The sequence below is a fragment of the Megascapheus bottae genome, chromosome 14 (assembly GCF_031878675.1).
Source record: "Megascapheus bottae isolate mThoBot1 chromosome 14, mThoBot2.hap1, whole genome shotgun sequence".
In the NCBI taxonomy this organism is placed as follows: domain Eukaryota; kingdom Metazoa; phylum Chordata; class Mammalia; order Rodentia; family Geomyidae; genus Megascapheus; species Megascapheus bottae.
This window is the reverse complement of record NC_143522.1, coordinates 53,874,646-53,887,060: the sequence shown is the minus strand read 5'-3', so window position 1 is coordinate 53,887,060 and position 12,415 is coordinate 53,874,646. Positions and strand designations below refer to the sequence as shown.

At 42.7% G+C, this 12,415-nt stretch overlaps 1 protein-coding gene across 1 annotated transcript; it reads left to right on the top strand.

Moving 5' to 3' along the window:
* Positions 1–8,762: 8,762 nt before the first annotated feature.
* On the top strand, positions 8,763–12,186 carry LOC150055359 (mast cell protease 8-like). Its single transcript, XM_090345494.1, has 5 exons — positions 8,763–8,817; positions 10,340–10,493; positions 10,860–10,995; positions 11,181–11,435; positions 11,961–12,186. Exons 1-5 carry the CDS (start codon positions 8,763–8,765, stop codon positions 12,111–12,113), a joined length of 753 nt encoding a protein of 250 aa, XP_090201620.1. The 3' UTR covers positions 12,114–12,186.
* The last annotated feature ends 229 nt before the right edge of the window (positions 12,187–12,415 follow it).

The window sequence follows — 12,415 nt, the reverse complement described above, 5'->3', positions numbered from 1 at the left end:
AGCTACTCAGAAGGCTGAGATCTGAGGGTCGAGGTTCAAAGTTAGCCCAGGCACTAAAAAGCCCATGAGACTCTTATCACCCATTAGCCACCAGAAAACCAGACGTGGTGTTATAGTTCAAGGGGTAGAGTGGTAGCTTTGAGTCGAAGAGCTCAGAGGCAATGCCCAGGCCCAGAGTTCAAGTCCCACAACTGACAAAAAATGGGGGGGGGGGATTTCTTTGCCAAGACAGATAAGTCCCTCAACACCCTCAGTCTAGGAAACATAGTAAGTTTCTTTCCTCCTTTAAGCCTTACATTCCTCTTTCTCCTATGTCACTTCTCCACCAACTTGGGGTGAGCCAAAAGGACATACCTCTTACCACATAAGGCTTTCTCTACCTATGTTGAAATACAACCTAATTACAACTGCCTGCGATGCCTAGCTCCAGTGGCTCATGCCTCTAAATCCTATGTATGCAGGTGGTTGAGATCTTAGGATCACAGTGTGGAGCCAGCCTGGCAGGAAAGTCTGTGTGGATTTTTATCTCCAGTTAATCACCAAAAAAAGCTCAGGTCCTGAGCTCAAACCCCAGGACTGGCAAAAAAAAAAAAAAAACTTGCCAGTGTATGACAAAGTAGTAAAATTAGCACATTTTGTGTACTTTGTGTTGAAATGCCATAAGAAGCCTTCCTCTGAAAATGATGTTTAGATAAAATTTGTTCCACTATCTCTAAGCACTACACATGCTTGTACTTGTCCACTGGTTTGAAGACAGAAAGAAGGAATTGAGGAGGGGATGGCCCAGGGCCAATATGGCCATATGCAGAAGTGCCCAGGCCCTGAGTTCAAGCCCCAAGACTGACAAAAAAAAAAAGACGGTATTGAAGAAGGAGTTGGATGGCAGGGAGACTTCATAGAAAAGAACCCAAAGCCCATCCAGACCAGCTTCTGCCTTCTCCCTTAATAAAACCTTAGATTTAGGAGGGGTGGGGGAGGAAAATGGGGACAAAAACTATGATAAGGGGTATCAATGTGCAAGAAGTAATGCACCTACTACCTGGAGAATGTAACTGTAACCCCTCTATGCATTACCCTAACAATATAAATAGATAAATAAATAAATAAAATAAAATAAAACCTTTGATTATTCTGCCAGGTGCTCATGGTTCATACCTGTAATTCTAGCTACTCAGAAGGCTGAGATCTGAGGATCACAGTTCAAAGCCAGCCTGAGTAGTCCATAGGATTCCTATTTCCAATTAACTACCAAAAATCTAGAAATGGAGGTAGTGCATAGCCTTAAGCACAAAATCTCAGGGACAGTCACTAGGCTCTGGAGTAGAAGACTCAGAACTGGCAAAAAAAAAAAAAAGTTTCTTTTTTTTTTATTTTGATTTACTACTGTGATGTTAATTTAAAAGTACTGTTTCAAAAACCATAATCTTGCCGGGTATGGTGGCTCACGCCTATAATCCTAGCTGCTCGGGAGGCTGAGATCTGAGGGTTACAGTTCAAAGCCAGCCTGGGCACTAAAGTCCATGAGACTCTTATCTCTAATTAACCACTAGAAAACTGGAAGTGGAGCTGTGGCTTAAGGGGAAGGATGGTAGCCTTGAGCTAAAAAGCACAGGGACAACGCCCAGGCTGAGTTCAAGCCCCACAACCAACAAAAAAGAAAGAAAGAAAAGAAAACCGTAATTTCACATATAATACTTTCAAAATATATATGAATATCTAACTATTAAATAAATATAACCTGAATTTAAGCCTATCTTTTCTCTATTTTATGAGACTAGATGTACAAACAGAACACTAGCCTCTCCTGAGCATATTCCTTTTCTTTGGATGGCAGAAAAACATATTCTAATAAACTTCATATCTATCTTAACTTGAAGCTCTGCTCTCACCTCACATCTGTTTGTAAAGAGTAATTGCTATGTGATCTCTGTCTACTTAGGAAAGCATTCTCTAACTAAAAAGGGAAATTTTCTTTCTTTTTTGCCAGTCCTGGGGCTTGAACTCAGGTCCTGAGCACTGTCCTTGGGCTTTCTCAAGGCTAGAGCTCTACCACTTGAGCCACTGCATCATTTCTGGCTTTTTCTTTTTTTTCTTTTTTTTGCCAATCCTGGGCTTGAGCTCAGGGACTAAACACTGTCCTTGGACTTTCCCAAGGCTAGACCTCTACCAATTGAGCCTCAGCACCATTTCTGGCCTTTTTCTATGTATGTGGTACCAAGGAATCGAACTCGGGTCTTCGTGCATACTAGGCAAGCACTCTACCATTAGGCCAAACTTCTGACCCCATTTCTGGCTTTTTTTATGTATGTGGTACCTAGGAATTGAACCCAGGTCTTTGTGCATGCTAGGCAAATTCTAACACTAGGCCAAACTCCCAGCCCAAAAGGGACATTTTTTCTGTGGCACTGACAGACACAAACATCCATGAAAAATGGGAATCTCACAATGACAGTAGCCACACAGCTACTAGCTAAGCTCACCATAGTGAATATTTGATCCTGGTCTCCCAACTCCCAGCCAGGGTTCACCCAGTTAAATACTCTTTCTTACACTCTTTTCTCTCCCAGACCACCTAGCCACAAGGCCATGCAGCACTCTACTTACAAATGATTTGGACGGATGTCCCACCTGACATTAACTCCCATCCCCTTTCCTTCCTCTGATCTTAAGTCTGATTTAAAGAGCATTGCAGCATCTCAGTAAGTGGTACTGTCTGAAGAATCTCAGTGACAGCTCGAAATTCTCTGATGGTAGTGTGACTCTACACGTGAATGAACTTCTATATAGATTCATATTATATAACTGGACTAAAAAAAATCTGCGAAATACTCTCCACATAAAATGATACAGAGCGCATAAAATTCCTTGCAAGATACAGGCACCAAATAAATGAAGCAGTAAATATCCGTTGTCTTCCTTTTCCTTTTTCACTTCTTCTATAGAAGTTCTGGAACCAAAGGGAGACATCCACACCAGAAAACCTGCAAGGCCTTTTTTTAACACAGGCTTAGTACCATGCTTGCTGTTGCTCAGTGCTTCTCTACTCTCCTTCAAGCCAAATACCCCCAGTTCTTCATTGGTCCTCTCCGTGTGCTTGGGAGACCATTCACCACCCACGAAGATCTCTGCTCAAATTCACCTTATAATTTGGAAGTGGAGATGCAGCCTCAAGCTGAGCTGTTTAGCTCAGGTAATTCAAAAAAAAAAAAAAAAACAGCCCAGCCAGATGCTGGTAGCTCATCCTATGACCCTAGCTACTCAAAAGGCTGAGATCTAAAGATCTAAGATTGTTATTCAAAGCCAGTTCTGGCAGGAAAATCTGTGAGACTCATATCCAGTTAGCCTCCAAAAAGACTTGAAGTGAATATTGTGGCTTTAGTGGCCAAAAAAAAGCTCAGGGACAATATCCAAGCTCTGAGTTCAAGCCCCAAGAAGAAACAAGGAAAGGAAAAGTAAGGGATGGAGGAAAGAGGGAGAGAGGAAGAAAGGAAGGGAAGAAGGAAGGGAAGGAAGGAGGGAGGGAGGGAGAAAGGGAGGGAGAGAGGGAAAAAAGAAAAATAGAAAGAAAGAGAAAGAAATATTAAAAAGAAAGAGAAGCAGACTAGTGGGAGAAGAGCCTGTCTTCTGACCTAGTAAACATCTCAGCAGATACTCATATCTAGGGTTGGCTCCTGGAAGCAATGCCACAGATATTTACATTATGTAGATTATGCTTAGGATGGTGAGTCTCCATAGCAGAGACAAGAAAGGGATACATTGGAGACACTCTTCTATTCCTGGGCTCTTCTCCCAGGCTTTGGGCTTGCAGGTAATCCTGAGGATGTTTATGCCTCACACAAATGCACACGTGCACACATGCCCACACACACGCGCGCGCGCGCACGCGCACACACACACACACACACACACACACACACACACACACACACCATAATGAAGAAATTTGCTTTCATCACTTTATCTTCCAAAAACATCAAAAAAAAAGCATAGGACTGCAATTTCTGATGTACATGAGTGCAGACAGAAGAACCTTTGGAGAAATTCCCTTAGCAGTTGCTCATCCTAGAGATCAGAGCAAAGAATGAAACCAGGCAGGCTGGGGTGTCACCCCTCAGGCCATACTCAGTTCTCCCTGTCTTGTCCACTTACCCTCTACTTTCTGAGCCTCACTACAGACCTGAGTGCTACAGGACTGCTAGTCACTAGGGTTTAGTTGATAATCATGTGATGACCAGGTCTGCTCAAGACTCTTGTATTAGGTACCAATGTCTGAAAAATTCTGAGAAGATGTGAGATACAATGGTGGCTAAGGGATGGAGTTAGGTCACACAGAAAGACCTCCACCTGGGTCCATTTTCATTTGGAAAGCTGAAAAAAAATGCTTAATCTAGGTGAAAATTGTATGACAATGCGAATGCACTTAATACCAATGAATGATACACATGAAAAGTTAAGATGGAGAGGAAATGTTTTTCATGTGTCACCACAATGAAGTTTTTTCACTTTCAGCCCTCTACAATAGTTTAGGAGGAAGAAAGCTCCAGTGGACTGAGGTGTTACCCAGAGGATGTGAGCGATGCCTCTCCTATCCACTGAAAGTATTACTGAGGGTTTTTTTTTCTCTGATACATTCAGCTTTCCAGGTCCAGGTCTACCTACGTCCACATACCTCAGCAGTGATTCCAGTTCAGTTTTCTCTCCCACAGAACAGCATCTGGATGAGAGACACAGAACTGACAAATGAAGGAAGGGTTGGGCAGGAAGGAGAGGATGAGTATAGCCAGAAGCAAGAAGGAAACCTCGGCCACCCTCTCGAGCTTATTCAGTGAGATCTACTGAGATCAGGGCCAGAGGGGAGGGGAGCAGAGGGGAAGTTCACAGGGGTAACTGTGTGCCAGTATTAACTGGTCCTCTGAAAATGGGGATGGAGTCATGTGTGGGGAAGGCCAAGAATATTTCCCAATAACTCAAAGATCAGTATCTACCACCAAGTGTGATAGCACTGTCAAAGATACAATAAATCAACTTCAGAAATTGTGAAAATGAAAAAAAAGAAATTGTGAAAATGCTCATAGTTCCATGTGACAGGAAGTGTTTAGTTGATAAGCCAACTGTCTGAGGGGTAGTGCTATAATCTATCATCTTAGATTTTCTCTGCTTATAAAACCTCATAAAGTCTTTTTAGCAAATAAATTGCAACATGCAAACTTAGAGTTATTTAATTAGTCTTTTTCCAACTTTGCTACATGTAAATATATTTCACAAAGTGGGAAGAGAAGATAGAGATAATTTAACAATGATAACAGGCTAACAATAGCTCTTGTAAGAAACATTTATTCCTTGGCCAGAAAATGAAAACAGGCATACTCTTCAGATATTCCAGTAATCTTATAATGATTGGTCCAACAGGATGCAAAACTCAGCATGAGCTTATGTCCAGTTTCACATAAGATTCCAGAAGTCTTCCTATATCTATATTGAATTATAAAAGAACCAAGAGAAGTGATCTAAAATGTCAGGTTGGGACCAGCAGGGTAGCCTAGTGGTAGGAATGCTCAGCTAAAATGTCAGGCTAACTGTATTCTAAACTGAAACATACTTCCCATGGTGATATTTCTATATATGCATACAATGTACATTCATCCATTTTATTCCCCCAGTTATGCAAATGAAACTTACTTGTAGAACTATAATGCCTGTAATCCTAACTACTTAGGAGGATTGAAAGGATTACTTTGAGAGGCCAGCCTGGGCAAGAAAGTTCACTTTCTCATGGAAGAGCTGGGTATAGTGTACCTGTTACCCTAGCTGCCCAAGAAGTTTAATGTAAGCAGATCATGTCCAATCATGCTCCTGGATAGGAAGTGAGGCTCTATCCCCCCAAAAATGAGCAGCAAACATCAGGTCTAGAAACATGGCTCAGTGGTAAGAGCACCAACCTAGCAATTAAAAAGACCGAAGTTCAAACCCTAGTACCACACCTAGAGAGGGAAAGGGAGAGAAAGCTATGCTAATGGCTCACACCTATAATTCTAGTTACTCAGGAGACTGAGACCTAAGAACCACAGCTCCAAGCCAGCCTAGTCAAAAAATGCCCAAGTCTCTTATCTCCAAGTAACAACAAAAAGCCAGAATTGGAGCTATGATTCAAGTGGTAGAGTATCAGCCATGTGCAAAAAGGCCAAGTGAGAACTTGGAGTCCTGCGTTCAAGAACCAGTACTGGTACAAAAGAGAGAGGAGAGGGTTGGAAAAGAGGAAATGATTGCATTCGTTTTGCTTATAGTCTTTGACCTTTAAATCGAGCAAATATTAAAGATAAAGTAATATATTTTTAAAAAGTTTACATTATGCAGGAATTTGATCAGCAAGATACAGAAAGGCTACCCTTTAAGAGGTTGAATGAGGAGTCTTTATTAAAATGCCAGCATTTGCAAGCAGTCTCATGTCCCAAAAAACTTGCAGCCCTGAATGTGCTAGCCCTGCAGCTAGCACAAAGCTTACATAAGGCAAATGGTTTAAGGAATTAAACCTAACAAAGGTGTTTTACGTAAGTAAAGCAAGCGCTGGAGCAAAACTTTTCTAGAACTAAACAACATGACACATCTGCAATTCAAAGAATGGCCTATTTCTTTTTTTGTCGAGCTAATGTATAGAGGCGTTACAGTTACATTCGTCTTGTGCATTACTTCTCACACATTGATAGCCCTTCTCATGTATTTGTCCCCATTCCCTCCTACCCCTTCCCAATCATCTTGTTCCCCCACTTCCCTTTCCTATTTCAAATAAATGAACAATGAACATTTATACAATATACCAGGTAACAAAGTCAGATACAGTAACAATATGAGGTTAACCAAAGAGCAAAAAAAGAGAAGATAAATAATATAGTACATTAAGAACAATGATCATGTAAGATAAACCTCTTGTTTCCATATCCTAGAGCTCCTTTCATTTAGTCTCATTCTATATGACATGTACCTAGGTTTTGAGCTATTGTAATCCACTACTAGGAGAGTCCTAGATGTGTACCAATTATTACAAATGAGGGAAATCATGGATTCTATGCTCCTTTAGGTCTAACTTACTTCACTTAATGTATTTTTTCCAATTCTTTCCATTTCCTTACAAATGGGGCAGTGTCGTTCTTTCTAATGGCAGCATAGAATTCCACTGTGTATGAATACCACATCTTCTTGATCCACTCATCTACTGAGGAGCATCTGGGTTGGTTCCATATCTTAGCTATGGTAAATAGTGCTGCAATGAACATCATTATGCTAGTGGCTTTAGTATGTCCTTGTTTCTGGACATTTGGGCAAATGCCAAGGAGTGGAATTGCTGGGTCATAGGTGAGCTCTACATTTAGTCTTTTGAGGAATCGTGATACTGCTTTCCATAGTGGTTGAATAAGTTTACATTCCCACAAACAGTGTAGTAGTGATCCCTCCTTGAATAATGGCCTATTTCATCTCTAGAGTTTTTCTGGAAAGCCCCTCCATCCTCTATTAAGGTGGCAGTGCAAACAAGATGGCATTACTTAGAGATATCCATATTTCAATTACAGTCAAAAGCCAATAGTTCACAAGCACCTGCCTCGATGAACTGCAAGAGAAACTATCACTGACTTCTCCCCGGGTAAAGGAAGCCATTAGTGGAAGAGTTTTGCCTACATCACCAGAAGACCAGACTCCTGGGGTATGGGGAACAAGAAAGACAGCAAGAAATAAGACAAGTGGCAAGGCTATCTTTCCTCTCTCCATCTCTACTTTCATGCACCCCACTACTTCCACACTCTAGTGTTTTGAACTTTTGAAACTTCAGAGTTTGTAATAACAATATCAGACCTGAGACAATGTAACAAACTCACCTTGAGTGAAATCACTGACTCACATCAGGGAAAGTATATGTCAGTTAGAAGTCATCAAGAAGGTCCCTTTTCTGTCATTTCTTTATTTCCTTCCACTGTCACTAATATCCCATTAACATTTCATTCCCAAGTTCTACTCCTAACTCAAGCACCAACAGTTTACACCTGCCCAAAACTTTCAACAAATTCACTGATAATTGGGCATTTCTCCAGTGCATTTTAGGAAATGATAGTGCTTGGCACTTTTTTTCTTTGCCAGTCCTGGGGCTTGAACTTAGGGCCTAGGCACTGTCCTTGAGCCTTTTCAAGGCTAACACTCTACCACTTGAGCCACAATGTTTTTTCTGGCTTTTTCTGTGTCTGTGGTATCAAGGAATCCAACCCAAGGCTTCATGCATGCTAGGCTACAATCCTGGCCCCTCCTTAGCCCTTTTATAAGTTTACAAATATATGTATGTATTTGGGATCTTGAAAAACATGACGTCTACAAAAAATAAGATTGGAAAGATAAGAAGTAGACAATTATCTAACCATAAATTCAAGACACAGGATAATTATATTGCAGCTCTTAGAAGACTTGAATAAGGGAATAAGATTCTATTTCTGAATTATGACAAAGCCTCTGCCCCTCGTAACCTCCTCATCTCTTCTGAGAGTCCAACATTCCTTTGGTGAATGTGGTCATGCTCACCAGCAACTGCCTAAAACACACTCCCTTCTTACAACACACTCACCGCACAGAGCTCTCTGTGGGAAGGGCAGAGATAAGGTGAAAGCACAGTCGGGAGGAAGTTAGTGGTCACTGGCCCTCACCTTCCCTGCCTCAGGTCAAGGATAAAAAGTTGGGAGGAATAAGCAAGTGCCACTCTTCACCTGGTCAGACATCTGGAGAAGATGCTCCCACTCCTGTTCTTCGTGGTGGCTCTCCTGCCCTTCAGTGCTGAAGCAGGTAAGCGATCGTCCCCCAGCCCAGAGGCCTGGCACATGGCGGCGCCTCCATAGTGCCTGAGTCAGGCTAGCTATGAGATCTACTCCTGCCTCACTCCCTTGCAGAAGTTCACCAAACCCAAGCTCTATCACTAGATAAACAATGCCCACAAATTATTCAGAATTAATATCAAAGACACCTGACAGGAGAAAGTGGCCAATAACTAGGAAGGCACAGAAAGGACCCTGATGTGGAGTAGAACTGCTATAAATTTCCATTCTCCAACTCTTACACTGATAGTAGATTGAGACTGAATGAGCTCTTTGACTGGGATTCCTAAATGTCACCCTCTCTTTTGTTCTCATTATATTGATCCTCTCAGCTCTTCCAGGAGGCATACTCAGAACCAAATTGAACCAGCCAAGCCTGATAAGGATGATCCCCGACTGGGACCCCAGATGGTTTCCGATCTCCACCCCTCTGTACACTTCCCTTCTGGTCCTGGAGGTCCAGTGCCTTAGGGACATGAATATAAGCCGAAGCTTAGACCCCATTAGGAGATATCCTCCCTGGATGCATTTAAGAGCTGTTAGTATATATCTAAGCTTTTGAGAGATCTGTACCATGCTCCTCTGTTGGCATGGAAGAGAAAGAAGCTTAGCATATGTTATCCTAAGAACACATCATGTTTGCTTCTTCAAAAAGAGCCAAAAGGGACAGGGAGTTTAGCCTAGTGGTAGTGTGATTGATTGCCTAGCACACACGAAGACCGAGGTTCAATTCTTCAGTATCACATACATAGAAAAAAATCCAGAAATAGTGCTGTGGTTCAAGTGGTAGAGCTCTAGCCTTGAGAAAGCCCAAGAGCCTAAGGACAGTGTCCAAGCCCTGAGTTCAAGGCCCAGGACAGGCAAAAAAGAAGAGCCAAGAGCTGGGTGCCTATGGCTCATGCCTATAATCCTAGCTACTCAGGAGGCTGAAATCTGAGGATCACAGTTTGAAGCCAACCCAGGCAAAAAAAAATCCATGAGATGTTTCAAAACATTCCACAAAACTACAGAAGTAGAGCTGTGACCCAAGTGGTAGAACCACAGGGACAGAGTACACAGGCCCTGAGTTCCAAGCGCCAGGACTAGGGGGGGGAAAAACAGCCAAGACTGGAAGTAAGACATTCTCTAGGTATCTAAGAAGTCTTGGACAAAGAAGTATACATGCTAGTTACAGTCTACAGGAAGCATAAACTGATTTCAGATCATTTCCCTTATTGTATCTGGGAATCTTCACAACAGAGGGTGAGTTCCTTCCCTTCCATAAGAAGTTGAAACACAAAATGAGTGGCTACAACCTCCACCCTGCTGTCCATAGAAGCCACAGGCCTCTTCTCAGAGTGGGCCAGTTTTACAGCAGACTCCCTTCTTTCCCTATCCACACCCAAGCCCCCCCTGAACCTCACAGCATGAAATGCCTTGTTTTCCACCCGCTAGTGATTTCCTCTGATACTTATGAACACAGGGATTCACAATAATCATTTTCCCTATTTCAGGAGATATCCAGTGGGGTAAAGAAGTCACACCTCACTCTTGGCCCTACATGGCATATATCAGTTTCTACGATATAAACACCAAAAAACTCTCCAGTTGCGGTGGTATCCTGGTGCAAGATGACATTGTAATCACGGCTGCTCACTGTCATGGAAGGTAAGGCCTTCGTTCCCTGACATTGACCAAATGACTGCAGCTCATCCAGGTCTCACAAGTAGATAAAGGATGAATGAAAAGACAGATGATAACACTCTGAGTTGGCCCAAAGTGAGCATGGGATACAGGATTGGAGGGCGTGGGAGAAGTGACTGAGTAGATGAGGAAGCTGGTGAATACCTGCTTTCTGCTGACTGGTACCCAAGGAAAAGAGTCCATGTTAGAAACAAGGCAAGACATCGCTCTATCCAGGACTTTGGATAATCTGACTCAGCTACTGCTTTGGCCTTAGGCTGAGCTTTCAACCTTCTGATCATGAATGAATTATAACTCCCCTAGCAGACCTTATCCATCTTACCTTTACAGCAAAATAAAGGTCACCTTAGGCGCACATGATATCAACAAAAAGGAAGAGACACAGCAGATTATTCCTGTTCTCAAAGCTGTCCCTCACATGGACTATGATTCTCAAACACGTGTCAACAACATCATGCTCTTAAAGGTATGACCTTGCTGCCTTCTGATCTACCTCTAGCTTCCTGAGGAGCAGACAGCTTATACAGGGGCCCAGCGCAACAGAATGGGACTTAGGAGGTATTTCAGAATGGGGAGGTACAGGCATTCTTGACCCTGCTCTGGGTGTTGATGAGAAAGCCAAGCCTGAATTGCCATGTCTCTTCTCAACAGCTGAAATATAAAGCTCATCTCAACACAGCTGTGAATACCATTGCCTTGCCAAAGAAGAGGGACTGGGTAAAACCTGGACAGGTGTGCAGTGTGGCTGGCTGGGGAAGACTGGCTAGTGGACAATCTTCAAACACACTGCAGGAAGTAGACCTTGAAGTTCAGAATGAACGCAAATGCGAAGGCATCTTTCAGAACTACAACAATGCCAACCAGCTGTGTGTGGGAAACCCCAATGATGAGAAAGCTGCTTCTTTTGTAAGAACACATTTATCTTTCTGTTTTTCCCGTGGTGTGATAGTGTCTTACTCCTTCCCCTTCCAACCTACCCTATAACCATTGCCAGTCCAAGGTCTTCCTGTGAGGATATACTTGTATATTTGTCGTTTGGGGACCTGGCATCTTCCTTCAGTGAGTATTTTGGTACAGATACATAGGGAAACAAAGTGCTCAAGTCTCAGTACAGCGAAGAGAAGACTTAAATGTAAGCAAATGCTCACAATTTGAGTGTATCACCAAGCCTGCCCATCTCTCTCCAAGTCAGGACAAAGACCAATGATGTCCATTTACCATCTTCCCTCTGAAAAACCCAAGCTCTTAGTAAGGACAGAAAAGGATAGTAGAAAGTTAATGGGAAGGAGGGAGGGAAGGAAGGAGGGGGAGAGAGGAATGGGAGAGAGAGAGAGAGAGAGAGAGAGAGAGAGAGAGAGAGAGAGAGAGAGAGAGAGAGAGAGAGAGAGAGAGAGAGGTGCACACTGAGGATTTTCACCTTTCTGTCTACAGGGAGAGTCCGGGGGACCATTTGTGTGTAACAAGATACTCCAAGGCATTGTCGGCTATGCCCAGAAAACCAGAAAACTCCCTCATGTCTTCACTAGGATCTCAAGTTTTAGGTCTTGGATTGAGGAAACAATAAAGCTGCTTCAGCATCTCTAGAAGAAAGCCCTATGTTCTAGGCCAGTGTTCACAGCTTGGGGTCCAGGTACTTGAGTCTTAATAAAGAAATCCCTCTAAGCATGAGCTAATTTCTTCTTCCTTGAATATATTCTCTTGACAACTTGGGCACACCACCTACCTCTCTACCTTTCTCTCCTCCCCTCCTGGACACTTTCTCCAAATGCTTCTCAGAAAGTCTCCCTGTGTCCTTACCCCATACTATCAGCCTGAATAAAGACCAGAACTCTCTACTACACAATCCTTTGGTTTTGTGTTTGTGGAATCTCTAAAAGATGTCTTTG

Bases quoted from the DNA above. Each gene is read 5' to 3' on its own strand.
- LOC150055359 (XM_090345494.1), top strand. From the start codon at position 8,763: ATGCTCCCACTCCTGTTCTTCGTGGTGGCTCTCCTGCCCTTCAGTGCT. The intron at 8,818-10,339 runs GTAAGCGATCGT...TCCCTATTTCAG, and splicing joins GCCCTTCAGTGCTGAAGCAG to GAGATATCCAGTGGGGTAAA. The intron at 11,436-11,960 runs GTAAGAACACAT...TTCTGTCTACAG, and splicing joins ATGAGAAAGCTGCTTCTTTT to GGAGAGTCCGGGGGACCATT.